The following is a 26,275-nucleotide window of genomic DNA, read 5'->3' as shown; positions in this document are numbered from 1 at the left end:
TCCAGTTCTGGGTGCCACATTTCAGGAAAGATGTGGACAAATTGGAGACAGTCTAGAGAAGAGCAACAAATATGATTAAAGGTCAGGAAAACATGACCTATGAGGGAAAAAATTGTGTTTGTTTAGTCTGGAAAAGAGAGAACTGAGAGGGGACATGATAACAGTTTTCAAGTACGTAAAAGATTGTTACAAGGAGGAAGGAGAAAAATTGTTCTTCTTAATCTCTGAGGATAGGACAAGAAGCAATGGGTTTAAATTGCAGCCAGGGAGATTTAAATTGGACATTAGGAAAAACTTCCTGTCAGCGTGGTTAAGCACTGGAATAAATTGCATAGGGAGGTTGTAGAATCTCTATCCCTGGACATTTTAAAAGCAGGTTACACAAACACCTATCAGGGATGGTCTAGATACTACTTAGTCCTGCCATGAGTGCAGGGGACTGGACTAGATGACCTCTTGAGGTCCCTTCCAGTCCTAGGATTCTATTCTATGGTAACAAAAAAGTTCAGGATGGCAAGGGACAGCCCAGAGGAAGAGAAAAAAGGGTACCGTAACCTACCAGACTGGAGCTAGAATCCAAACTTTGCATAAAACAGGGCAGCCAGAAGACATTTTTCATCTCTAACATGAAAGTTACATCTCTGTCTTCTACTTTATTAACACACTTGATATCTTCATGTAAGCCAAAGTGGGAATTTGCGGTGGTACATACAAAGACCTAAAAAGTCACTTTGGAAGATCATAACAAATGGTGTCCTCCACCCCTCGAGGTACATGAATCCTTCTAGATTAGATACCCCTTGAAGCTAAGTGACTATAACCATGCCCAGGATTCCAAGAGTAATTTCTCTACAGCTTGTATAGTAGAATTATTCGCTCCTTGCTTTATAATCTATTCCCCACCGTACACACCCTACACCTTATTTGCCTTCCTCGTGGCTCTCAGACACTGTCCAAGCCTTACTACATTCAATTACTAGCACTAATGCATTTGGAGGATGCGTGGTTTGTAGAAAAGACTGCTGTACAAAATAAAACCGCACCATACCAAATCTAGCAAAGGAGAGACTGAGGATGGGTCTCAGGAAAGGGCTTTTCACCGTAAGTGTGATTAGTAAATTAAATAATGGGCTTCTGCAGTGCAGTGGAAATTTAAATCCAGATTGGATAAGTCTTTTAAGGAAAATAACCAGACTATACTCTGAGAAGCTGGAGTTCTGAAGGAAAGCTGGAGCAGACTAGTTGGCACTCTGACCCCAGAATACACTGCCTGTGTGTGAAATACTTGTAAATCTTTACCAATGATTTTCTCAGACGCTCATATTCTGGACGATACTCCCTGAAAAGAGAAACATTTTGAACATTTACTTATAAACAACATCTGTCCATTACCTAAGCCTCTGAGCATATTTCCATTAATCCAACAATTAAGACAACATTTAACATTACAGCTGCAACTAGAACAGACCCTGAATTTTCAATTACCCATAATAAACCAGACATTGAGTGAACAAATGGTGCCTTATTCAAGGGAGATTTTTTTTCAAAAAACATATAGGAATGTTGACCAATACATAGGCTGTCCCTCTTAAGGCAGAAGATGAGAAGCTAAGGACAAATACAAAAACTGCAGCTGTTGCTCACACAAGCAAGCTGGCAGAGACTCAGCCCAGAGATGACTGAGATAAGGCTGCTATGATGAGGGAAACTGCCTGAATTGGTGAGGATGACATTGTACAGTGTTGGTGTAGCCATGTCGGTCCCAGGATATTAGACAGACAAGATGGGTGAGGTAATATCTTTTATTGGACCAACTTCTGTTGGTGAGAGAGACAAGCTTTTGAGCTAAACAGAGCTCTTCCTCAGGGTCAAGGAAAGGTACTCAGTGTCACAGCTAAATACAAGGTCAAACAGATAGTACATATTCTAAGGGCAGGTCTACACTACTGCTTAAGTTGATATAACTTACGTCGCTCAGGAGTGTGTGAAAAAGCCGCCAGTTATAGTGACCTAAGCGAGGTCCACAACGGCACTATGTCATCAGGAGATACTCTCCCGCCAACATAGCTTCCGCCTCTCGCGGAGGTGGAGTAATTATGCTGGAGGGAGAGTGCTCTCCCTTCGGCATAGAGCAGTGGTTACCAACTGGTCGATCATGATCGACTGGTCGATCCTAGAGAATCTCCCAGTTGATCGCGATCTTTGGCGGTGTAGCGGAGCTGCTGCTAAGTCAGGCTCCCTGCCTGCCCCGGCCCCGCGCTGCTCCCGGAAGCGGCCAGTGCAGCCCCGCGGGTGGGGGTCTCCCTCCACACACAGCTCCCACCTGCAAGCACCGCCCCTGAAGCTCCCATTGGCCGGGAACAGGGAGCTGTGGCCAATGGGAGCTGCGGGGGCGGTGCTTGCAGAGAGGGGCAGCATGCAGAGCCACATGCCCCCTGTGCCCCACAGGGACCGCAGGGGCACGTTGGCCTCTTCCGGGAGCAGCGTGGGGCCAGGGTAGGCAGGAGCTTGCCTTAGTGTCGCTGCACTGCCGACCAGGAGTCGCCTTAGGTAAGTGCCACCCTGTGGGATGCCGTACCCCAACCCCCAGCCCTGAGTCCCCTCCCAGAGCCAGCACCCCATACCCCCTCCTGAACCCCCTCCTGCACCCCAACCCCCTTCCCCAGGCTCAGCCCAGAGCCCCCTCTCACACTGCGAAACCCTTGGCCCCAGCCCAGAGCCCGCACCCCCTCCCAAGCCCAAACTCCCTACCCCGCCCGGTGAAAGGGAGTGAGGGTGAGCGAGAGCGAGCGACCAAGAGAGTGGCAGATACAGTGAGTGGGGCAGGGCTTTGGGGAAGGGGCAGGGCAGATCCTGGGTTGCCTTTAAATTCAAAAAGTAATTTTGGGTGTAAAAAGGTTGGAGACCACTGGCATAGAATACCTTCACCAGACATGCTACAGCAGTGCAGCTGCACTGATGTAGCACTTCTAGTGTAGACTAGCCCTACCATTCAAGGTGAAGTGGCCTGTTAACACCACCGTGGTCATAGGACAAAAAAGGGGGTTAGTGGGTTACAGATGGTTGTAATAAGCCATAAATCCAATGTCTTTATTAAGACCATGATTTTTAGTGTCTAGCAAACTCATGAATTTAAGCTCCCAGACTCATCTTTTGAAACCGATAGGTCTGATATGGAGTGACTGCTTTGTGAAAAGTGTTCACCCACAGGTGATAGGGTATTTTTCGTCTTATGATTTTCCTGTCAGAGTTCATTTAAGACAGTGGCTCTCAAACTTTTGCACTGGTGACCCCTTTCACACAGCAAGCCTCTGAGTGCGACCCCCTTTATAAATCAAAAACACTTTTTTGTATATTAAACACCGTTATAAATGCTGGAGGCAAAGCGGGGTTTGAGATGCAGGCTGACAACTCGTGACCCCCCCATGTAATAACCTCACGACCCCCAGAGGGGTCCCGACCCCCAGTTTGAGAACCCCTGATTTAAGAGCGTAGTGATTGTCTGGTTTCACCCACATAGCTATTATTGGGACATTTAAAATGTACTGGATGAGATGTACCACATGTTGTGATAGAGATGCGTAGGACCCTTGATCTTGAAAGGTGTATTGGGGGGTGGGGTGTCCTATCGAGTATGGGTTGTAATTGTTTCATAATACTCCACGTGGGTTCCACTGTGGGGTGGTAGGTGACAACTAGGGTTAGGAGTAGGGACAAGTGTCTCACAGGTTTGCAATTTGGGGGCCTGATTAGAAGGGCTAATTCCTGGCAGCACTCACTAGCCTAGAGTACTTTTTGCATCTGTACTCAGTAAAAAGAGAAAGAGAGAGATTTACCTCTCACAGATGCAGGACTTGTAACAGATTTACAAGACTTTGTCACCTCACGATTACACTACTCTGGCACACTTTACGTGGCGCTACACCGTGGGACTATTTGGAAGCTAAAGCTATTGCAGAATGCTACTTATTAATTAGGGTTTCACACAGGCAGCACATCTCACCAGCACTCCATGATCTACAGTCTACTCACAGGTATCAAGTTGGAGTTCCAAGTGTTGAGTTTGACTGTATAAGGCAACCAAACAATCTGGCAGTATTCCATGAGGGGAGAAGCACAACTGCAATCAGCAGAGATGCCTGACCTGGAGCTTCACCAGTTTAAACAGGAGAGGGCTTGCTGGCAGGATGTTTTCTGTGAAGGTTCCTTGAATTTGCTCACCACTGAGTCTGCCAGATTCCTGTTGTGTTTGCTTTCTGGGCACAATGCAAACCTAGCCTATCCTGAAGCATCGAAGGAGGAGGTGGGTTGAAGGGGTTATCTGTACTGGTGTTTTCTGGATTTTCTATTGAGCAGTTACCAATTTTTAAATTCATGTCTGGACAGTTTGTGTGTTTGAATGTCTTATTTGTGTACTCTAGCATACACAGGACAGGTGTTTTATAACAAATACTCTAGGTCAGTGGTCCCCAAACTTTTTTGGTTGTCGCCCCCTCCCTCCTCCCCTCCCCACCCCGGAGCCATGGTTGGGAGCCAGGACTGGGGCCAGAGTCATAGTCCAGAGCGGAGCAGCGGCTGGGCTGAATAGCACTCCCTCACCATCCCCTGTGGGGGCCTCCTAAACATTCCTCCACATCCCTCTAGGGGGGGCACACCCCACAGTTCAGCGACCACTTCTCTAGGCCAACTGAGCTGCAAAAGACCATCACGCATTCAAGCAAAGGAACAAGCCCATGAATTGGTAGCTGAGCAGCATTCTTTAGATCAAGGACACTTTTCCTCACACTGAAAATCACCACCTCACCTCTCATATTCATCTACAGCTTCAGAGACTTTCACAAAAAATTCATCCAGTCCTGTACCCAGCACAGCAGAAACACCAACCACCTGCAAAAGAAATGTATGTTCCAGAAACTAAATGAGACACCGTTCATACAAAGGATTATAAATAAGCTTTATGGGAGATGAATTCTGGAGTTACCAATCAAAGACAATGACTGGGGAAATGACCCATGGGGACTGCTATCAATTTAAAATTTAATTATAACTACAATCCTTCAAATGACCCAGAACCATCAAGTTGTGTATACAGCCTACGTTCCTGTCATTGCTACATTCATCATCTCTTCCTCACTCACTCAGTTTGTTATACCCACTTATTTTGTCTTGTCTTTACACTAAGTTCTTTGGGGCAAAGACTGGGTCCGTCCTATACATGTGTATAGTGCCTAGCACAACAGGGCTCCAGGGCCCCAGTCCTCATTGGGCTTTTAAGCACTGCCACAGCATAAATAACAAAGACAATGTGACACTGAGAATATAGTATCTTTATATCATAATGTTCAGCTGAATCATAGTAAAAATATGGGCAACACAATCCAATGCATGAAAATAATGAATTCCTTGTATATAGTAGAGAAGATGGGTAAGCGTAGGGGGGAAAAAAATCAAGTCTGTTTTCTAATTAAAGAAAAGATGGGTTATCATGGGGCATAGAGCAAATCTCTCATTCTGGGACAGAAACTAAAAACTCATCTTTTAAACATATATGTTATGGGCTCCTAGAGTGATACTGAGGCAAATGCAGATTCCTAAGGCCAGAAGGGAACCTTGTATTTATACAGGTAAGACTAGAACTATTGGTGTCTCTTATTCTTCTTCTTTCTGTTTTCCCAGCTAGCTGGGGTTGAGTCGCTGGATCAGTCTGTGACAGGATTGCCAATCCAATGCTCAATCCATACCCACTTTGTGAGCCCGTACACAGTCCATCCACAATTTTCTCGGGTATCCTCTTATTCTCTGCCTATGAACTCTAGTTTCAAACATCTCCCTAACAGGATTCTCTTCATTCATCCTTCGTACATGCCCAAACATCTCAGCCTTCACTCTTCCTGCTTCTCTCCAATAACACAGTTCTTGGTCTCACTCCTGAGAACGTCATTCCACATGAGGTCCAGCAATGTCACTCCCTCAATGCCTTCAAACATCTCACTTCAATAGCTTCAAGTCTTCTCAAGTACCTCTCTTTGGTCACCCACATCTCTGATCTGTACAGAAGAGCTGGTTTTACCATGGTTTGTGTAGTTGTCCCTTAAGTTGCAAGGACATCCATTTATCATAAAACAGGACACTACCGCTGCACCAGACTTCTCCTACACTCACTCAACAGCCATGGTTGTGGTTCTCTGTTGATTTTGCCATTTGCCGTTAATCAGCCCAAAAGATACTTACACGCAGAAGCCTGATTTAGGTGCTGGCTCTCAACGTTGGTATTCGTCTGTCTTGGTTCCACCCAAGCCACCCACACGATTTTAGTCTTTGCTTTACTCATTCTGAGGTTACAATTTGTTAGTTCCCTGTTCCAGGCATCAGTTGCTTGGACCAAATCTTCCTTAGCATTAGGCATTAGAGCAATATTGTCTACACAGATCAACTTAGTACAATATTTCATTTTTTATTTTCTTATTGATGAAATTCATCACAATTATGAATAGTGAGGGACTAAGCATTGATCCCTGGTGGAGCCCACCTTGCACCTCAGTACCCTCTGTTACACCAAAGGGCATCCACACTTTAGTCATGGAACTGTCTATTGGTCTCTCCTGGCCTCAAAATCTATGCAGAAAGCTACCATTCAGAGTTTAGGTCTTGTATTATAAAGCAGCTCAGTACAATTAACTATTTAGCACGATAAGTATGCATAGCACTATTTTAATGATTTATATGATGCCATGATTTGCCAGATGCTTAACACAATTAAAATTGACAAGGAGGAAGGAACACAAGCCAGAATAGGGAATAAAGAATATTTAGATAAATCAGATTGAAATTCACCCTAAGGTACTTAAGAAACTAGCTGAAGCAATCATGGACCCTTTGCCGATTACATTCAGGAACTCATGGAGGACAGGTGCTGCCCCGCAGGGCTGGAGAAGGGCAAACATAGTATCCATCTTTAAAAAGGGGAACAAAGAGAACCCAGGGAATTATTGACCAGTCAGCCTAACCTCAACATCTGGAAAATACTGGAACAAATGATTAAACAATCAATTTTTAAGCACCTAGAGGATAATAGGGTAATAAAATACCCAGCATGGGTAGTCAAGAGCAAATCATGCCAAGCCAACTTATTTTCCTTCTTTGACAAGGTTACTGGCCTAGTAGAAAGAGGGGAAGCATTAGATGTGATATATCTTGCTTTTAGTAGGCTTTTGACATAGTCCCTATAGTAAGATGAGGCCCTGAGACATAAACCCTTGGTATCAGAGGCCCGGTATGAGACCTGAGGCCTGAACTGAAGTAATGGTCAAGACTTTGCTAACATAAAGTAAAGTTAAGCTGTGAGCCAGAGGCAGGCCCTGCTCACAGAAGTTGGCAAGAAGAAGGTTGCTAAAAGCACGTAGACACATATAAGCACTAATAAGATGAACGTGTGCCAGGATGGCACCAGAACATCCCGGTATGAACACATTCCACAGAGATAACAAGGAATAAGCAGACCCATCCTAAAGACAGGGTCAGAAGGACAATATGATGGATAGACTTGTTTGTTCGAACCAACCTGTACCTGGGGAGAGGCAGCACGCTAATGCGTAGAGGGGTTGTACCTCAATACGTCAGGAGTGATGTGTAACCTGTTTGTACCTGTGTATAAGAAGGCATCCCTGAGTGGAAGTCTTGGTCTGGCCTAGGGGGCAGTGGCAAATCCCGCCACTGACTGAGTCGGTCCATTGTCAGGTAGCACATACATACTAGCAGAACTGTAGACATCTGATCTGGGGAGGTAGAGACTGTGTTTCATTTGGCAATATACCTGACTGGGTGCCTTCGTACCTTATTAGAGTCTGTGGTCATTGGGTTTTTTTTCGGGGTCTGCTGTGTCAGCTATCTGCACAGAGCCGGGGCAGCACACAGAGGGAACACACGCACGCAGACAACTGTTATAATTGAACAGAGCAGAGCACCACACCAGTGACATCTGATAACATTCCCACTTGACATTATGATATACAAACTAGGGAAATGTAGTCTAGAGATGAAATTACTATAAAGTGGCTTTACTGTCAAAGAGTGGGCATATTTAGTGGGGTCCTGCAGGGGTCAGTCCTGGGTCTAGGTACTATTCATATTTTCATTAATAATTTGCATAATGGAGTGGAGAGCATACTTATAAAATTTGTGGATGACACCAAGCTGGGAGGGGTTGCAAGCACTTTGGAGGACAGGATTAAACATAAGAACAGCCATACTGGGTCAGACCAAAGGTCCATCTAGCCCAGTATCCTGTCTTCCGACAGTGGCCAATGCCAGTTGCCCCAGAGGGAATGAACAGAACAGGTCATCATCAAGTGATCCATCCCCGTCACCCATTCCCAGCTTCTGGCAAACAGAGGCTAGGGACACCATCCCTGCCCATCCTGGCTAATAGCTATTGATGGACCTATCCTCCATGAATTTATCTAGTTCTTTTTTGAACCCTGTTATAGTCTTGGCCTACACACCATCCCCTGACAAAGAGTTCCACCGAATGAATCATAGAATATCAGGGTTGGAAGGGACCTCAGGAGGTCATCTACTCCAACCTCCTGCTCAAAGCAGGACCAATTCCCAACTAAATCATCCCAGCCAGGGCTTTGTCAAGCCTGACCTTAAAAACCTCTAAGTTGACTGTGTTGTGTGACGAAATACTTCCTTTTGTTTGTTTTAAACCTGCTGCCTATTAATTTCATTTGGTGACTCCTAGTTCTTGAGAGTAAATAACACTTCCTTATTTACTTTCTCCACACCAATCATGATTTTATAGACCTCTATCATATCCCCCCATAGTCGTCTCTTTTCCAAGCTGAAAAGTCACAATCTTATTAATCTCTCCGCATACTGAAGCTGTTCCATACCCCTAATCATTTTGGTTGCCATTCTCTGTACCTTTTCCAAGTCCAATATCTTTTTTGAAATGGGTTGGCCACATCTGCAGATCATTTATGAATGTGTTGAATAGGACTGGTCCCAGTACAGACCCCTGGAGACACCACTATTTACCTCTCTCCCTGACCATTTATTCCTACCCTTTGTTTCCTAATACGTAAGAATGGCCGTATGGGTCAGATCAAATGGTCCACCGAGCCCAGTATCTTGTCTTCTGGCGGCAACCAATGCCAGATGCTTCAAAAGGGAAAGAACAGAATAGGGTAATCAAGTGATCCATCCCATGTCTGGCATTCAGAGGCTTAGGTACACCCAAGGCATGGGATTGCATCGCTGACCATCTTGGCTAATAGCCATTGATGGACCTATCCTCCATGAATTTATCTAATTCTTGTTTTAATCCAGTTATATTTTTGGCCTTCACAACATCCCCTGGCAATGAGTTCCAGAGGTTGACTGTGCATTGTGTGAAGTAGTACCTCCTTTTGTTTGTTTTAAACCTGCCGCCAATTAATTTCATTGAGAGAGCCCTGGTTGTTGAGTTATGTGATGGGTAAACCACACTTCCCTGTTCACTTTGTCCACACCATTCATGGTTTTATAGACCTCTATCACATCCCTCCCCAGGTAGTCTCTTTTCCAAGCTAAATAGTACCAATCTTTTTAATCTCTCCTCATAGGGAAGATGTTCCATATCCTTAATCATTTTTGTTGATCTTTCTGTTCTTTTTCCAAAATATCTTTTTTGAGATGGGGTGACCAGAACTTCACACAGTATTCAAGGTGTGGGAGTACCATTATGATGGCGAGTGTGTCTGATTTCCTTTCCTAATGGTTCTTAACACTTGGTTAGCTTTTTTGACTGCCACAGCACATTGAGCAGATGTTTTCAGAGAACTACTTACTATGGCTCTCAGATCTCTTTTCTGAGTGCTAAAAGCTAATTTAGACCCCATCATTTTGTACGTACAGTTGGGATTATGGCTTTTTATTTATATATATATATACACATACACACACACACACACACACACACACACACACATACACACACATAAAATTTCATTTGCCATTTTGTTGCCCAGACAACCAGTTTTGTGAAATCCCTTATAACTCTTCACAGTCTGCGTTGGACTTAACTATCTCGAGTAATTTTGTATCATCTGCAAACTTTGCCACTTCACTGTTTACCCCTTTTTCCAGATCATTTGTGAACATGTTGATCAGCACAGGTCCCAGTACAGATCGCTGGGGGACACTTACTTACCTCTCTCCATCCTGAAAACTGTCCCAGATTGAGGTGTCAATAGAGGAGGTTTTGGAACAAATTGATAAATTAAACAGTAATAAATCACCAGGACCAGATGGCATTCACCCAACGGTTCTGAAGGAACTCTAATATGAAACTGAAGAACTATCATCTGTGGTATATAACCTCTCACTTAAATCAGCTTCTGTACTAGATGACTGGCAGATAGCTAATGTGATGACAATTAGAATTCAAAGTGATCTTGACAAATTAGAGAATTGGTCTGAATTCAACAAGATTAAATTCAGTAAAGATGAGTGCAAAGTACTACACTTAAAAAGGAAAAAATCAAATGCATAACTACAAACTAGAGAATAACTGCAAGGTGGTAGTACTGCTGAAAAAGATCTGGGAGTTATAGTGGATGGCAAACTGAATATGAGCCAACAAAGACTAATATTCTGGGATGTATTAACAGAGATGTCATATGTGAGAAATGGAAGGCAACTGTTCCGCTCTATGTGGTACTGGTGAGCCCTCAGCAGGAGTACTGTGTCCAGTTCTGGGTGCCACACTACAAAAATGTGGACAAATTAGAGGGAGTGCAGAGGAGAACAAGAAAAATTATAAAAGGTTCAGAAAGCCTGACCTATGAGGAAGAGTTAAAAAACTGGGCCTGTTTAGTCAGTAGAAAAGACAACTGAAGAGGGACCTGATGATAGTCTTTAAATGCATTAAGGGCTGTTACAAAGAAGATGATTATCAACTGATCTCCATGTCCACTGAAGGTAGGACAAGAATTATTTTAATCTGGAACAAGGGAGATGTAGGTTAGATATTAAGAAAAACTTTCTAACTATAAGGTTAGTTAAGTTGTGGAATAGGTTACTAAGGGAGGTTGTGGAATTTTCATTACTGGAGATTTTTTATGAACAAGTTGGATAAACATCTGTCAGGGACAATCTAGGTTTAATTGATCCTGACTCAGCACAGGGAAGTAGGGTGGACTAGATAACCTCTTGGGATCCCTTTCAGTCCTACATTTCTATGATTCAAGGGGCTTTAAAAACAAATAAGACATAGTCCCTGCTCTGACCTAAACAGACTTTTTTTTAAATCTAAGGCTTATTATAATTTGGGGTGCTGCATAGAGTGAAGAAGTGAATCGGAAAGGGGGATGGTGTGAATGAAAGGGCAAGCAGAAGGAATGATAAGACAACTGAGCAGGAGCACGAGGTTATAGATAGGACAGACAACAAGGTCCCTGTCCTGAGGAGCTTACAGATAACTCAGTGGAAAACAAAGCATCCCAGGGCTTTCTAGAAAGGGAGGATAGGCCACGGGCTAGCCTGGAACTTGGGAAACTGGGGTTCAATTCTGTAGTCTGCTACAGACTTACTGTGAGACCTTAGGCAAGTCACTTAGCCTCTGTGCCCCATTTCCCTGGATGGAACTACAAGACATGGCCTGTCATGACCCTGATCACTTTGTTTATATGTTGTGCCATCTCATCTAGTTTTGGTCTTGAGATTACAAGGCTTTTGGAGCAGGGGCAGTGTCTTCCTCGGTCTGTGCAGCACAATGCAGCCCAGACCTTGGGCCTTTTGATGCTACCATAATACAAATAATAAACATCCAGGGTACGCAGTAATTTTTATAAAGTATAGGAACATTTGCAATATAATCGAGGCCTAAAGTATGTGGTAAAACCTACCCGATTTCTGTGGTTCTCTAGTGATACAGACCAGAAAATCTGAGATACTTATTTATTTACATACAAAACAGCAGAATTTTATTGAATTAGGTATGAAAACAAATCATGCAATTAGTAGAGTATATTTGTAAGTCATGCTCTGGCCAGAGGATCCATGTATGAAAAGGATGGTCCAGTGGTTAGGACACTGGTTTCAGACATAGGAAAACTGGGTTCAATTCCCTTCTCCGCCATAGACTTCCTGTATGACCTTGGGAAAGTTACTTAGCCTCTCTTTGCTTCAGTTCTCCACCTGTAAAATGGGGATAGTACCCTTCCCTAAATGACAGGTGTTGTGACGACAACTTCATTAAAGATTGGGAAGCACTTTGGGATATACTGATGAAGAGTGCTATATAAGAAATAGCATTATTGATTCAGTAGCTGGTGTTATTTATTTTGATATTGAATTCAGCCTTGTTGTCCACACATTTTCAGATGTTAACATGTGTAGATTTGTGTACTGACAACGCCTAACTGCATCACAGAACTGTCAGGGAGGAAAGCAGAAGGGTTTTTACAGCTACATAGTGGGAGCAGGCTGTTGGTACTTTTAGCAGCTAGGGAGACAGAGGAAGCCATTTGGAATTGTGGCATAAACTCATTAGCCGGATGTTTCTACTAAAATTATCAGTGAAATACTTGAGTTGACATTTTAAATTATCATCATGTCTCAAAGTCAACATTGGGTTACGATGAATAGGGCAGTTCACATAGAGCTAATGTTTCAGGAAGAAGATACAGCAACAGCTTATACTCTGTCCACTTAAATCATTATCATCTGTAGCATTACCATCATGCCTAGGAGCCAGGACCTGATTGTGCTGGATGCTATACAGATACAGAACAAAAAGACAGTACCTGACCCACCGAGATTACAATCAAGTATCAGGCAAGAGACTACAGATGGATATGGGCAGATGGAGGGGTACAAGTGAACAAGGAGACAGTATGGTTCTGCATTATAGGCAATAGCCTTTGCACACCAACAGCCTAACTATTGTCAAGTTTTTTGTAGGCACTGTGGCAAAGGACAGTTTTGAAGAGGGAGTGGAAGGTGGATAATGAGGTACCTTTGTGGATGTTTACAGGAAACACCTGCCAAGCATGTGGGGCAGCATGGGTGAAAGCACAAAGGTAAAAAAAATTAAAATTTTAACACTGTTTTTTAAAATTGAAAGCTAATGGGGAGCACAATTCTGCAGCCAGGGGACAGTACGGGAGGGACACCATGCAAACCCCAATGAAATAGCTATGGGATCACTGGCACTCCCTAATATATAGGCTTTTCAATGGCACTCATTACTGGATTATTTAAGTACTTTATAGTAATGGATTTAGCCTCCCAATCCCACTGGGGTAGGAAAAGACATCTTCCCATTTACCATATGGGCTAGATCTTTGTTTCTAAGGTCATGACCGAAACAACCTCCTTCAGTAAGTGGTACAGAACTGAATCGGACTCCTTTAAAAAGAATGAAGGTCTTAGCTGACCCTGCTAGAGTACAAGGCATTTCAAATGAGAGACTCTGAAATGACACCATCCACTCCAACAATTACACTGCTTTCTTAGGAACACGACTACTTCATTCTTTGCTTTCTCTGGTGATTTATTTGCAATTTAATTTTAAATTACTCCCTCTGCCACTCTGAGGCAGGATAAAGTAATTCAAAGCATTTGCCCCTTATTCTCTGAAGAATGACGCAGAGAAATCAGTCCCCTCTATGTCCCAGGGTGCAGGACTCAGCAAGGAATCGAGGCTGAGAGCAGTGAAGAGAGATCCCTGTGTAGGGGGTAGTGAACAGGGGGGAGGCTTACCTTGAGTGAGCTGTAAAACTCATCCAACACCAGGCTCATGGAACGAGTCAGGTTACTAACATATGTTGTCTCTTGATTCAAGGCATCTTGAAAGATCTCAAAATCCTGCATCCATTCTACTGCAAAACTGTGATCAATGATATCTGTCTGGAATGTATAAGGAAATGAGAAGTCAGTTTTCAGAGATGATGGTGGTTGGTTGGTTCTGTATTCGCATGGGCACTCCACAGTACCTGAGAGTTAAGGCTAGTAAACCGTTTTCATTCTAATTCCATTATCAAATGCTCATAACTTTCCAAAACATTCACTCCCTGGCCTAAAATATTCCATGCTTTGTTTTGCCAGTTCAGCTGTTTCAATTTGAAAAAGGTACAAACCCCAACACTATTTCAATTTTAAAAAGGCATGTTTAGAGTTTAAGGCAGTGCTACTGCAATTTGATCAACATGGAAGGACTCGTAGGTCTGCGTGCAGTCCCACTGAAGCCAATGGGGCCCTGCCAGTGTGTATGAGATTGCATTATTGGGGTCTAGGCAAGTTGAATCCTCACTTATGACCTCACACACCGTTGGTTGGCTTGAAAAACTTTAGTTTTTTAATTAGTGACTAAACACTACTCACCGAGCACCACAGCAATAAGAGCTATGCAAACATATAGTACAGCACTCCCTGCCCCCTCAGAACTTACAATATAATTTTTAACGCAAGACAAATGGATTTGGGGGAGAACAGGGAAGACAAAAGAACAGGAGCAGTAAAGGGGAGTTTTGCAAGGGACTTTTACAAGTGAAGCAGGAAAGACTGGGTGAGTCGGTCTGTTAGTTTGTTCTGTGCTTGCTTGCCTGCCTACCTGCTGTGTGATTCCTTAATTGAAGATTATAGTGTGGTCTGTTCTGGGGGTTGCGTGCTAAGCCAAGTGCTAGGCTAGGCTGAGAGTTTACTAATGAGGCTCTAGCCTGCTATCCTTTGATACCTAAATCCTTTTGGGTCCCTTGACAAGAGGCAGGGATAACTCAGGGGAAATGGGGGCTTAAAAAGCCAGCTCCTAAGAAGCCAGAGAAAGCAGCGAATACAGCAGCAAACAGGAGTTTTGTGCGGGAGTGAGTGAAGCAGATACACCTAACAAAAATACTCTAAACTTAGGCCATTTTAATCACCCACCCGCCCCAGCCAAAAAGAAAACCTGCAAGAGTAAAAATAATGCAGACAGAAGTCCAGCAACGAAGTGGGGACTATATAGTTTATTACACTGGGAGCACTCAAGGACGACAAGGCCATTGGGGAGAAGCTAAATGAATTCTTTGTATTGGTCTTCACTGCAGAAGATGTGGGGGAGATTCCAGCACCAGAGTCATTCTTTTTAGTTGCCAAATCTGAGGAACTGTCCCAGATTGAGGTGTCAATAGAGGCGGCTTTGGAACAGATTGATACAAACAGTAATAAGTCACTAAGACCACATGGTATTCACCCAAATGTTCTGAAGGAATTCATACAAAATTGAACTACTATTGTAGTTTGCATCCTATCACTTAAATCAGCCTCTGTATCAGATGACTGAAGCGTAGCTAATGTAGTGCTGATTTAAAAAAAAAAAGGAGGCTCCAGAGGCAGTCCTGGCACTTCCAGGCCAGTGAGCCTAACTTCAGTACCAGGCAAATTGGTTGGAACGATAGAAAAGAACAGAATGATCAGACACACAGATGGACATCATTTGTTAGGGAAGAGTCAACAGGGCTTTTGTAAAGGAAAATCATGCCTCACCAGTCTATTAGAATTCTTTGAGGGTGTCAACAAGCATGTGGACAAGGGTAATCGAGTGGCTGCAGTATTCTTGGACTTTCAGAAAGCCTTTGACAAGGTCCCTCACCACAGGCTTTTAAGCAAACAAAGCAGTCATGGGATTAGAGGGAAGGTACTCTCATGAATCAGTAACTGGTTAAAAGACAGGAAACAAAGGGTAGGAATAAATGGCCAGTCTTCACAATGGAGAGAGGTAAATAGCAGGGTCCCCCAAAGATCTATACTGGACCTGTGCTGTTCAACATATTCTCCCACAGCCTCCTCTCCCCACAGACCAAGGAGATCAATCCCCTCCCCTGTAGTCCAGGCAGGAGTGCGTTTGATGCGGGAGCCAGCTACTGCCCAGCTGAGAGTGCCATGTGAGCTCTCCACACTGAGGAATTTCAAAATTTCCTGGGGCTTTGAAAGGAGAGGGGCAAATGCCTGTGTAGCTGGATGTAGGGCAGTGGAGTTCGAAAAAGTGAGCATTGTGGGATACCCCCTGGAGGCCAGTTACAGCGAAGTAATAAACGCTGTGTCTACACTGATGCTTTGTTGATCTAACTTTGCCGCAACAAGCTCTATGCCTCTTGGCATGGTGGTTTTATTTTGTCAGCAAAGCAGGAGACTACTGTTGGTGGGAGGAGCATTGTCGTGTGTATACCTCCACTATTTTATTGAGAAAAGCTACCTTTTGACGACGAAACTATATAGTGTAAACAAGGCCTAACTCAGGCTATGTCTACACTGTACTTTTGTTGGTAAAACTTTTGTTGGTCGGGGTGTGGAAAAAACCACACCCCTGACTGACGAAAGCTTTACCGACGAAAAGCACCAGTGTGGACAGCGCTTTAATCAGCAGGAGACACTCTCCTACTGACAAAGCTACCACCCCTCGTTGGGGGTGGTTTTATTTTGTTGGCAGGAGAGCGCTGCTGTAAGGTGCACAGCATAGACATAGCCTCTGAGTGTCACTGTTAAATACAAGGTGGAACAGATTGTTCAGCATAAGTAATTAACACGTTTCCAGGGACCCTTCAAGGTGAAGTGACCCTTTAACACTCCTTCAGTCATAGGGAGAAAAGGGGGAGAAGCAGCTGGGGGTGGGCAGCAAACACTATTGTGGACCTATCATTCCACATCCTCAAAGGAAACCTGTACAACCTTATGCCTACACTAGAGAGCTCTCTAATGTAGCCGCTCTAAGCCGAAGGGAGACAGCTCTCTCCTGTTGGCTTAATTATTCTAGCCCCTGCAAGTGGCAGTAGCTATGTTGGCAGGAGAAGCTCTCCCACCGACATAAGCGCCGGTGGGGACAGCACTAAGTTGTCATAAGTTATGTCACTCAGGGGGTGGCTAATTCACACCCCTGAGCGACGCAACTTATGTCAACTTAAGCTATAGTATAGCCATAGTGCAATACTTTCAACAGACAAGCCTGGGAGCTTAAATTCATTACTTTGCTAGACACTAAAAATCATGGACTGAATAGACACACTGGATTTATGGCTTATTACAACAATCTGTAACCCATTAACAACCCCCCGCAGCTGCTGTCCGCACCCCCCCCACACACACATCTTTCCTCCTTATGACTAGAGGGGTGTTAAAAGGGTCACTTCACACCACTGCATACACAGTAACTGAAATAGTTATTTTTCCATTTTACTGACTTCGTACACTAGACACCACTGTGTGTGTAGACAGCTACACTGTAATTTTACAAACTGTCAGAGGAACATAGGCAGGCTTGGAGGGGGCATGCAAGGTGGTGGCCTCTAGAGCAGGGGTGAGAGTAGTGTGAGCACTCAGGACAGTGGGTCTTTGATCAGGTGTGTGTGAGAGAAGCAAGGCTGGCATTCAAGGCAGGGGGTTGCCAAGGCAAGTGAGAGAGAGAGAAGGAAAAGTTTAGGAACGGGGTGACTCTGGGAAATATATAGCATCGGAAATAATTATCACATTTGTAAAAGTGGACTAGGCTTCAAGCTGACAGGAGGGGGGACGGATAGCTCAGTGGTTTGAGCATTGGCCTGCTAAACCCAGGGTTGTGAGTTCAATCCTTGAGGGGGCCACTTAGGGATCTAGGGCAAAAATCAGTACTTGGTCCTGCTAGTGAAGGCAGGGGGCTGGACTCGATGACCTTTCAAGGTCCCTTCCCGTTCTAGGAGATAGGATATCTCCACTAATTTATTTAAAGTGACAGCATCCCTTTAAGAGTATACATCAGTAAATAAAAAGGAATGGAAACACATCCTTAGGATGACTGGTATCTGCCAAGTGTACAGTTTAGTAGTGTCAATGATCGACACCAACAGGCTTTGCCAAAGGATGCCCATTACAGCACAGAGGACTCTCGCCATAAGAAAAAGGAACTTAGGCAATAGAAAGGAATTTGTTTACAGGACTCCATTTGTGTTTTTTCTGTTGGGCAAGGAAACTCAGCCCATTATTGAGAAGTGGCAGGTTTAGAAAATTCTCCCTACCTTACTAGGGCAGGGCAAGACTATGGGGGTAGATATGAAGGTAGGTACTGAACCACACCTCTAGTTGAAGGGTTAAGGTATCCAGTATAAGCGAAAGGTGGCAGAAATGTGGTCTTCGTCAGTGAAGATGGCATGTAAAATCAGCGTAAAAAGGAGAAGACTGGAGTCAAATGAAAGGTGTAGCAGCTGGAAACAGGGAGTCCCAACTAGAGTAGCCCTGCAACTCTCCACAGATGAGGAGAGACTAACTGGGGCCCTCACCCAGGCATGTGAGGCTAGTTCTCCCGGCAGGTCCAGAGCAAAGATCTTCAGTCCCTCAGAAGCCCCAATGATTTTTTTTTTTTTTTAAGTCTAAGCTGTCTGCTGGGAGATGGCAGCCCTTAAACCCTGGAAAGGGCACTGGGAGGGCAGAATTGGGGGGTGATCATTTGTGCGTGGGCACACACGAGTATGTTCATACACAAGAACAGCAACAGGAAGTATTTTTTTAAATGGCAGAACTTTTCAACTGAATCAAAAATCACGTTGTGCAGTAGTTCTGTAGCTGAAGAGTCTTAGCTGTGTTACCCTGGCCCTGCCTTCCCCTTTCTCCCTCCTATTGCTTGTCAAACTTACCTGTTGTGTCTCATCTTATATTTAGATTCTAACCTCTGTGAGGCAAGGGTCATTTTTTTAATTTTAAGTGATTTAGGAGCATAGGTCACTTTCAATGGGATTTGTGGTTCTAAGTCACATACATGCTTTTGAAAAACCTAGCATCCAGGCAGAACCCCACAAAATTAGGGTCTCTCTAGACTGAGGTTTCACAGCAAAGTTTGACAGCTTGATATAAGGAAGAGAGGAAAACATAAGAGGAAAAGGAAGGAGTCCGGCAGTTTCTCCAATTTAGAGAGAATTTTCTGTAGAACAAAGCTCTTCTCTATTCCTCAGTCCTACTCTTCCATTTTGATACCAGACATGATGACACAACTAGCATCCTTCAAAAATATTTAATGGATTATCAAATTGAAATGCTACCTTCACTTTCCTAGATTTGATCGCTGTCAGTTACCTTACAACTAAGCTTAACTGCCTTTATCTTTTCCACATCAAAAATAAGCCTCCTATTCATAGATTTTAAGAACAGAAGCAACCACTAGATTATCTAATTTGACTTTCTGTATAACACAGGTCACAGAGTTTCACCCGATTACCCTGTAAGGAGGCCAAATTGCTTGTGTTTGGCTAAAATAGATCTTCCAGAAATGCATCTAGTTTTGATTTACACACTCCAAGCGACAGAGAATTCATCACATCCCTGCTTTCCAACGGTTAATTGCCTTCACTGTTAAAAATCTGTGCCTTATTTCTAATTAGAATTTATCTGGCTTTGACTTCTGGCCATTGGTTTTTGTTATGCCATTCTCCACTAAATTAAAGCCCTTTAGTAGCCAGTATTCCTCCATCCATCTCCGAGGCAATGATGTCCTTGCTGAGGAGAGGTGATGACACTATTATAAGAGAAGTCTAACAAGCATCTTGTTCACTTGGACACGGACAACAGATTCTACTTACCTTGTTCATGGCCAAAATAAAAGGTAGTTTTGTTTTGTACAGGATACTGAAAGGAGAGAAGAGGAGCAGTCAGAAAAGTCACCTAGACTTCAATAAGACATAGATTAACATCTTTCCACATTAAGCATGAGGCAGATAGGCCTGCATATAAAAACCAAACCCCAAAATTGTGACTTGAGTAGGAAAGGACATTTTACTCTGACCAAATTAAAGTGTAATCTTTCACTCAGATCACTAAGGACCAAAATATAAAAAGGAGGTTATAAGCATCTCTCTATAGAACAGCAATTGTCCTGTGTGCATGGCTGACTGATGTTTTTCTATTATTTCAGCTCTACTTGTTATTAACCTTCCTTTTTTCTTTTTTTTTATTTTGACTCAGGACTTTTAGCATGGTTAAGATGATATCTGTGGACTGATCTATGACCTCAAAATACATACAGACCTGCAGACCCAACTGGACATATTTTTGGATCCATGAACTTTGAGGCATAGTTACTAGAAAGGGTAAGTTCTCTGTTTAGGAATACAGAATTGCTAAACTGCATCAGACCTCAGGTCTACCCAGTTTAATATATTGTCTGGTTCTGGCCACTGTTGGAGACACTTCAGAGGATGACATAAGAACAGTGCAGCAGGCTTATGTGGAATAATCTATCCCCCATATAAAACTCATCCTCATCTCTAATACATCTCTACCTCGATATAACACGACCCGATATAACACGAATTTGGATATAATGCGGTAAAGCAGTGCTCCAGGGGGGCAGGGCTGCACACTCCGGTGGATCAAAGCACTGTGAGAGAGAGATGAATGGTCAAATCCAATAACTTTGTTCCAATTTAAGGATCTTTTCAAGAAATGTGGGCTCCCTCATTTCTTTGTGAGGATAAGACAGACAGCATTTTGAAAAGATTTATATTTGATTTCTGAACCTATGATTTCTTACCTGCAAGCATACAACATGTTAGACATAAAGGTGATAGGGCTGGTGCTGCGAGATGTGTCCATCACATAAACGACAACTGAAGGAAAAGTGGAAGCCTGAAAGAACAGGATAAAACAAGTTTTAGTTAAGTAAAACATGCCATTCTGCAACCACCTACCCCAGCCAGCCTCACTCTGATGTCGTGCAAAACACACTTACCAGTGCCTCAGTGATGATAGTGCCTGAGGCTGACCAGGTGAACACCTCAATCTGTCCTGGTGTATCAATAAGAACATATCTGTGAAGAAGGCAACCGCCAAAAACAAAGAAAGAATTAGTCAAAAGTAGGGCTGTCAAGAGATTTAAAAAAAACATGATTAATCGCACTGTTAAACAATAGAATACCATTTATTTAAATATTTTTGTATGTTTTCTACATTTTCAAATATATTAATTTCAATTACAACACAGAATACAAAGTGTACAGTGCTCACTTTGTATTTATTTTTTATTACAAATATTTGCACTGTAAAAAACAAAAGAAATAGTATATTTAAATTCACCTAATACGAGTACAGTAGTGCAATCTCTTTATAATGAAAATTGAACTTACACATGTAGCATTATGTACAAATAATAACTGCATTCAAAAATAAAACAATGTAAAACTTTAGAACCTACAAGTCCACTCAGTCCTACTTCAGCCAATCGCTCAGACAAACAAGTTTGGTTACAATTCACAGGAGATGCTGCTGCCCATGTCTTGTCTAGAATGTCACCTGAAAGTTAGAACAGGCATTAGCATGGCACTGTTGTAGCTGGCATCGCAAGATATTTAAATGCCAGATGCACTAAAGATTCATATGTCCCTTTATGCTTCAATCACCATTCCAGAAGACATGCGTCCATGGTGATGACGGGTTCTGCTTGATAACGATCCAAAGCACAGCGGACCGATGCATGTTCATTTTCATCATCTGAGTCAGATGCCACCAGCAGAAGGTTGATTTTCTATTTTGGTGGTTCAGGTTCTGTAGTTTCAACATCAGAGTGTTGCTCTTTTAAGACTTCTGAAAGCATGCACCACACTTCATCCCTCTCAGATTTTGGAAGGCACTTCAGATTCTTAAACCTTGGGTCAAGTGCTGTATCTAGCCTTAGAAATCTCACATTGGTATCTTCTTTGCATTTTGTCAAATCTGCTGTGAAAGTGTTCTTACAATGAATATGTGCTGGGTCATCATCCGAGACTGCTATAACATGAAATATATGGCAGAATGTGGGTAAAACAGAACAGGAGACATACAATTCTCCCCCAAGGAGTTCAGTCACAAATTTAATTAACACATTTTTTTAAATGAGCATCATTAGCATGGAAGTATGTCCTCTGGAATAGTGGCGGAACATGAAGAGACATATGATTGTTTAGCATATCTGGCACATAAATACCTTGCAACACCGGCTACAAAAGTACCATGCGAACACCTGTTCGCACTTTCAGGTGACACTGTAAATAAGAAGCAGTCAGCAGTATCCTCCGTAAATGGAAACAAACTTTTGTCTTAGCAATTGACTGAACAAGAAGTAGGACTGAGTGGACTTGTAGGTTGTAAAGTTTTACATTGGTTACATAACTGCACTTAAAAACAAAAACAAAAATCTACATTTATAAGTTACACTTTCACGATAAAGAGATTGCACTACAGTACTTGTATGAGGTGAATTGAAAAATACTTTATTTTGTTTCATTTTTACAGTGCAAATATTTATAATCAAAAATAATAAAGTGAGCACTGTACACTTTGTACTCTGTGTTGTAATAGAAATCAATATATTAGAAAATGTAGAAAAACATCCAAAATATTGAATAAATCTCAATTGGAATTCTATTGTTTAACACGGCGATTAATTTTTTTAATCGCCGTTAATTTTTCTGAGTTAATCGTGTGAGTTAACTGCAATTAATCAACAGCCCTAGTCAAAAGCACAAGCTTCTGGTAATTAGCCTATCAAAAAGATGGGAACAGACAGATCATGTGAATTTTTGTTACAGCTCAGGGAGATTTCTCCGAAAGTGTTCTGAGACTTAGGGCTTGTCTACACTGGCACATTTCTGCACAGTAAAGCAGCTTTTTGCCTCAAATGACTGCTCTGCTCATTGTTTTGAACTCGGCTGCCCTGGAGACCTACACCCCTCCCCTTTCAAAGCACCATTTCTGACAGCTGTTGCTCCAAAGCAAGCCATTAATGTGGAATGCATGCTGTTGAACAGGAGGGAGGGAGGGAAGGAGGGAGGCAGGTAAGTGCTGATGTTGGGGGTTTCCCCCTCCCCCAGGACTGGCTGCTTCCTGTTGCTGTCTGAACTTACAAGACAGCATGCTGACACACAGGAGAGAGATCACTTGATCATTGCCTGTTAGGTCCACTCCCTCTGGGGCACCTGGCATTGGCCACTGTCGGTAGACAGGATACTGGGCTAGATGGACCTTTGGTCTGACCCGCTACGGCCGTTCTTATGTACACTCTATCCCCCAAAACATCCTGTCCCCTACATACACACACTCCCTGTCTCACATTCCCCCCTGCCCCTTCAGTTGAAAAGAAGTTGGCAATGTAGTAGGATGCCCATGTATCACGGAGTCACCGGGCGATGCTCTTGAACTACTCCATATGAAGCCAGTCAGGACTCTGGGGGAGCCTCCTCTCTCTGAGCATACTGTCTCCCGGGCAAGAAGCTTACACAGCTTCGACCTTCCTGGGTCTGACCTTGGAGCATTCAGCATCCCCCTTTCACACGGTGCACTTCCCACAGCAAGTCCGCACCGGCGGGGCTCCTGGGGAAGCCAGAGGGCCTGCACCCCAACTCCGCAGTCAGATGTGACTCTCAGCCAGCATAAAACAGAAGGTTTATTCGTAGACAGGACCACAGCGTAGAACAGAGCTTCCTATTACAGACATCAGTGACTTTCAGCCAAGTCCATCTTGGGAATCCTGGGCCAGACGCCCTGGATTCCCCCTCTTCCAGTTCCCCCAAGCAGACTGCCAGCCTCCAGCCTCTCCTCCTTCTCTCACTTCCCAGGCCAAAGGTGTCACCTGGTCGCACCCCCATCCTGGGTCTCGGGTTACATAGCTGCAAATAGCTGGGCAATCTCACCTGCTCTGAGGGCCTCAGCAAATCACACACCCAATTCCCACCACCAAAGTATTGGTGGAGTACACAGGGAAACTAAGGTACACACAGTATTAGTATAGGACAGTAAGACTCACATGCAACATAGCAAGATGAATTAAACCCCACTTCATCACATCATGGAACAATGGGATTGGGAAACCTGCATCATGTGATGCTGTGCTTGTCCCATGAGGCATTGCAAACCCTTCCCAAAGCACCCTGCAGCCTGTGCACAGTGGGATAACTACCACAATGAATTGCTCTCTTTGCCTTTGCAAGAGCTGCTAATGTGGATGCGCTTCACCATCACAAGGAGCACAGCATGGACATGCAACAGCGGTTTAATTCCAGCGTTTTATTAAAAGTGGTGTAACTTGTGGCGCAAGAAACTTGCCAGTGTAGATATACCCTTAGGAAAGGACCTGAAAATCTCCTGCACTGAAGGTATCAGCAAAAGATCATTACTGTTCAAAAGCATCAACATAACAGCTACTTAGACTGTAAGCTCTTTAGAACAAAAACTGATTCCCTGTGTTTACACATCACGTAGAACAATGGGGCTTATATGAATTGTATTAAAGGAGCTTTGCAATCAACAGACCCATCCTCTAACAACTTCAAACTGTTAGCATTTGGACTATATCACAGAGGACATTAATTTAATTATCCATCAAATTCCAAGTCTTCTGTTTAGATATCGTCAATATTGAGGCTAAGGGAAAACCAACAAGCAGGTGGCACTGAACTCCCCCCACCCCCACCACACATCACATGGACCTTACAGAAGAAAAATAGATAAAATTACCAGTCTTGTACTGGGAAAGCACAAGAGAGGGGTGAGACCAGGAGAATGAGTCTCCAAATTATTCTGCTCTGGTTACTGGAAGCTTGTGGTTCTGCTTCCAGCTGTAGCTCTTTTCTCAAGCACCACATACCTAAGTAGCAGACAGTTCCTGCACCTGGATATATACAAATCTTTCCCAGCATAAGACTGGTAATTTCAGACAGCTTTGCTCAAGTAAAGACCCTGTACTGGAACTCTTTCAAATGGCTTTCCTAGGGGGATTTCAGAATAGTATATTTTTTTGGAATTTACTCACTGAGATGTGTTCTGTCGCTTTTCAATAAACTTCATCACCTGTTTGGAAAGAAAAGGAATCAATAATAGGCTTTTTATTTAGATCCATTACAAAGCAAAGACTATGCTCTTTAATAAGAGATAAGCTTTAACTTCAAATTACTTTTTTTTGGACTATATATGTACACCAAGGAATGCTAAAGTTAAAAACCCAAGCATTTAAAAAATATCCAATTTCTCTTAACAGTTAATTTCTATAAGTACTCAATCATTGCATATACTAAAATCAACCTTAACTCTGCCCATATCCTGATCAGAGAAATTGTACAAGGAAGGCAATAATTTCCCACTCTTCATTAAGAGTCTCATCTTGTGTGATGTGGTTTGGTTCAATGCCTCCTCGAAGGTCCTCGGCATTTCACTAAATCAGGCCCTGTGATTCCAGATGGAAGCCAGTTTTCAAGTGTCATTAGATAGAGCTAGCAAGTCTCCATATACAAGCCTCAGATGCCCAGAAATCAGAGCACATACATGAAAAGGACAGAAATCAGAATAGTGTCAAAGCAGAACACATAATATCAAAGACAAGTATGTATGAAAAATTACACAATTGATGTTCTGTGGTGTACATTTTCTATACTCTACACACAACGAGAAGCTGGCATCTCTACGGGAGTAGAGCTAAGGCAGACTGGAACCTCCACATTTTCAAAAGTTTGGGTTTCTTGTATCTTTAGTCTTAACTCTGAATATCCTGGGTTTCTAAATGTTAGAGTTAAAATGTACCCAACATTCTGGAAAGGTAATAACTCAAACCACTGATATATGCCTGCAAACTTAACTTCATCTTAACAAAGTTCTTTGTGATATAGCAACATCTTAAATATCTTTTAACTTAAAGGTAGTATGTTGTTGGAGGATAAATAAAAATAAAAAAAAAAATTCAAGGCTTAGGAGTGCCACCATATCCTGGCTCTTGCTAGACCACACGAAGCTAATGAACTGCAGTTTCCCCAATTTTCCTCTGCATCATATTGCTTTGCAGAGTTTATATACAAACTGCAGTGTTCTCATTTCTCCTGTTTTTCTTACTCTGCATAGAATTTATGAAGTACTTGTCAAACCATTCAAACTTCATACGGCAACTATCTCTTTACTAAATAAAGACAATTTTTGTTTTATTAGCCTATGTTCCAGATATTAATCATGTTTAACTGTAGTACTGTAAACATTCAAAACTTCACATTGTTTTAGCTACAGGATTCAAAGATTCTTCAAGGAAAATTTTGAAAATGGTAGAATTTTTAAGCAAACTTAAAAATGGTTAGGTGAATTGCCTTCAAACATCCAAAAAAATAATTTAAAAAGGAAGTAAGCACAAAAATACATTTCCCAAGTAAAGTTACAAGGTAAGAGAATACAGGGCTTAGACTGTCTGCTACTCTGTTTGTACAGTGCCTAGCATTATGAGCTCCCATTCTTGGTTGGTACTTTGGCACTACCATAATAAACACGATTAATAATAATCATAATA

At 42.8% G+C, this 26,275-nt stretch overlaps 1 protein-coding gene across 2 annotated transcripts in view; it reads right to left on the bottom strand.

The window, feature by feature from the left end:
• The window catches only part of GPN1 (GPN-loop GTPase 1), a 42,580-nt gene that overhangs the window by 9,449 nt on the left and 6,856 nt on the right, over positions 1–26,275 (bottom strand). Inside the window, exons 5-11 of one of the 2 annotated variants that reach the window (XM_024216641.3) lie at positions 24,764–24,801; positions 20,711–20,789; positions 20,513–20,607; positions 19,563–19,608; positions 13,747–13,893; positions 4,805–4,887; positions 1,300–1,339 (exon numbers count right to left, since the gene is read on the bottom strand). In XM_024216641.3, coding sequence (XP_024072409.2) covers positions 1,300–1,339; positions 4,805–4,887; positions 13,747–13,893; positions 19,563–19,608; positions 20,513–20,607; positions 20,711–20,789; positions 24,764–24,801 — 528 coding nt within the window. The remainder of the gene's footprint in view (positions 1–1,299; positions 1,340–4,804; positions 4,888–13,746; positions 13,894–19,562; positions 19,609–20,512; positions 20,608–20,710; positions 20,790–24,763; positions 24,802–26,275) is intronic. The other variant, XM_029913276.1, reaches the window with a different exon arrangement.

This window comes from Terrapene carolina, unplaced genomic scaffold (assembly GCF_002925995.2).
Source record: "Terrapene carolina triunguis isolate 2854851 unplaced genomic scaffold, T_m_triunguis-2.0 Scaffold569, whole genome shotgun sequence".
Taxonomy (NCBI): domain Eukaryota; kingdom Metazoa; phylum Chordata; order Testudines; family Emydidae; genus Terrapene; species Terrapene triunguis.
Note: the sequence above shows the minus strand (reverse complement) of the source record. Positions and strands in the feature narration are given on the sequence as shown.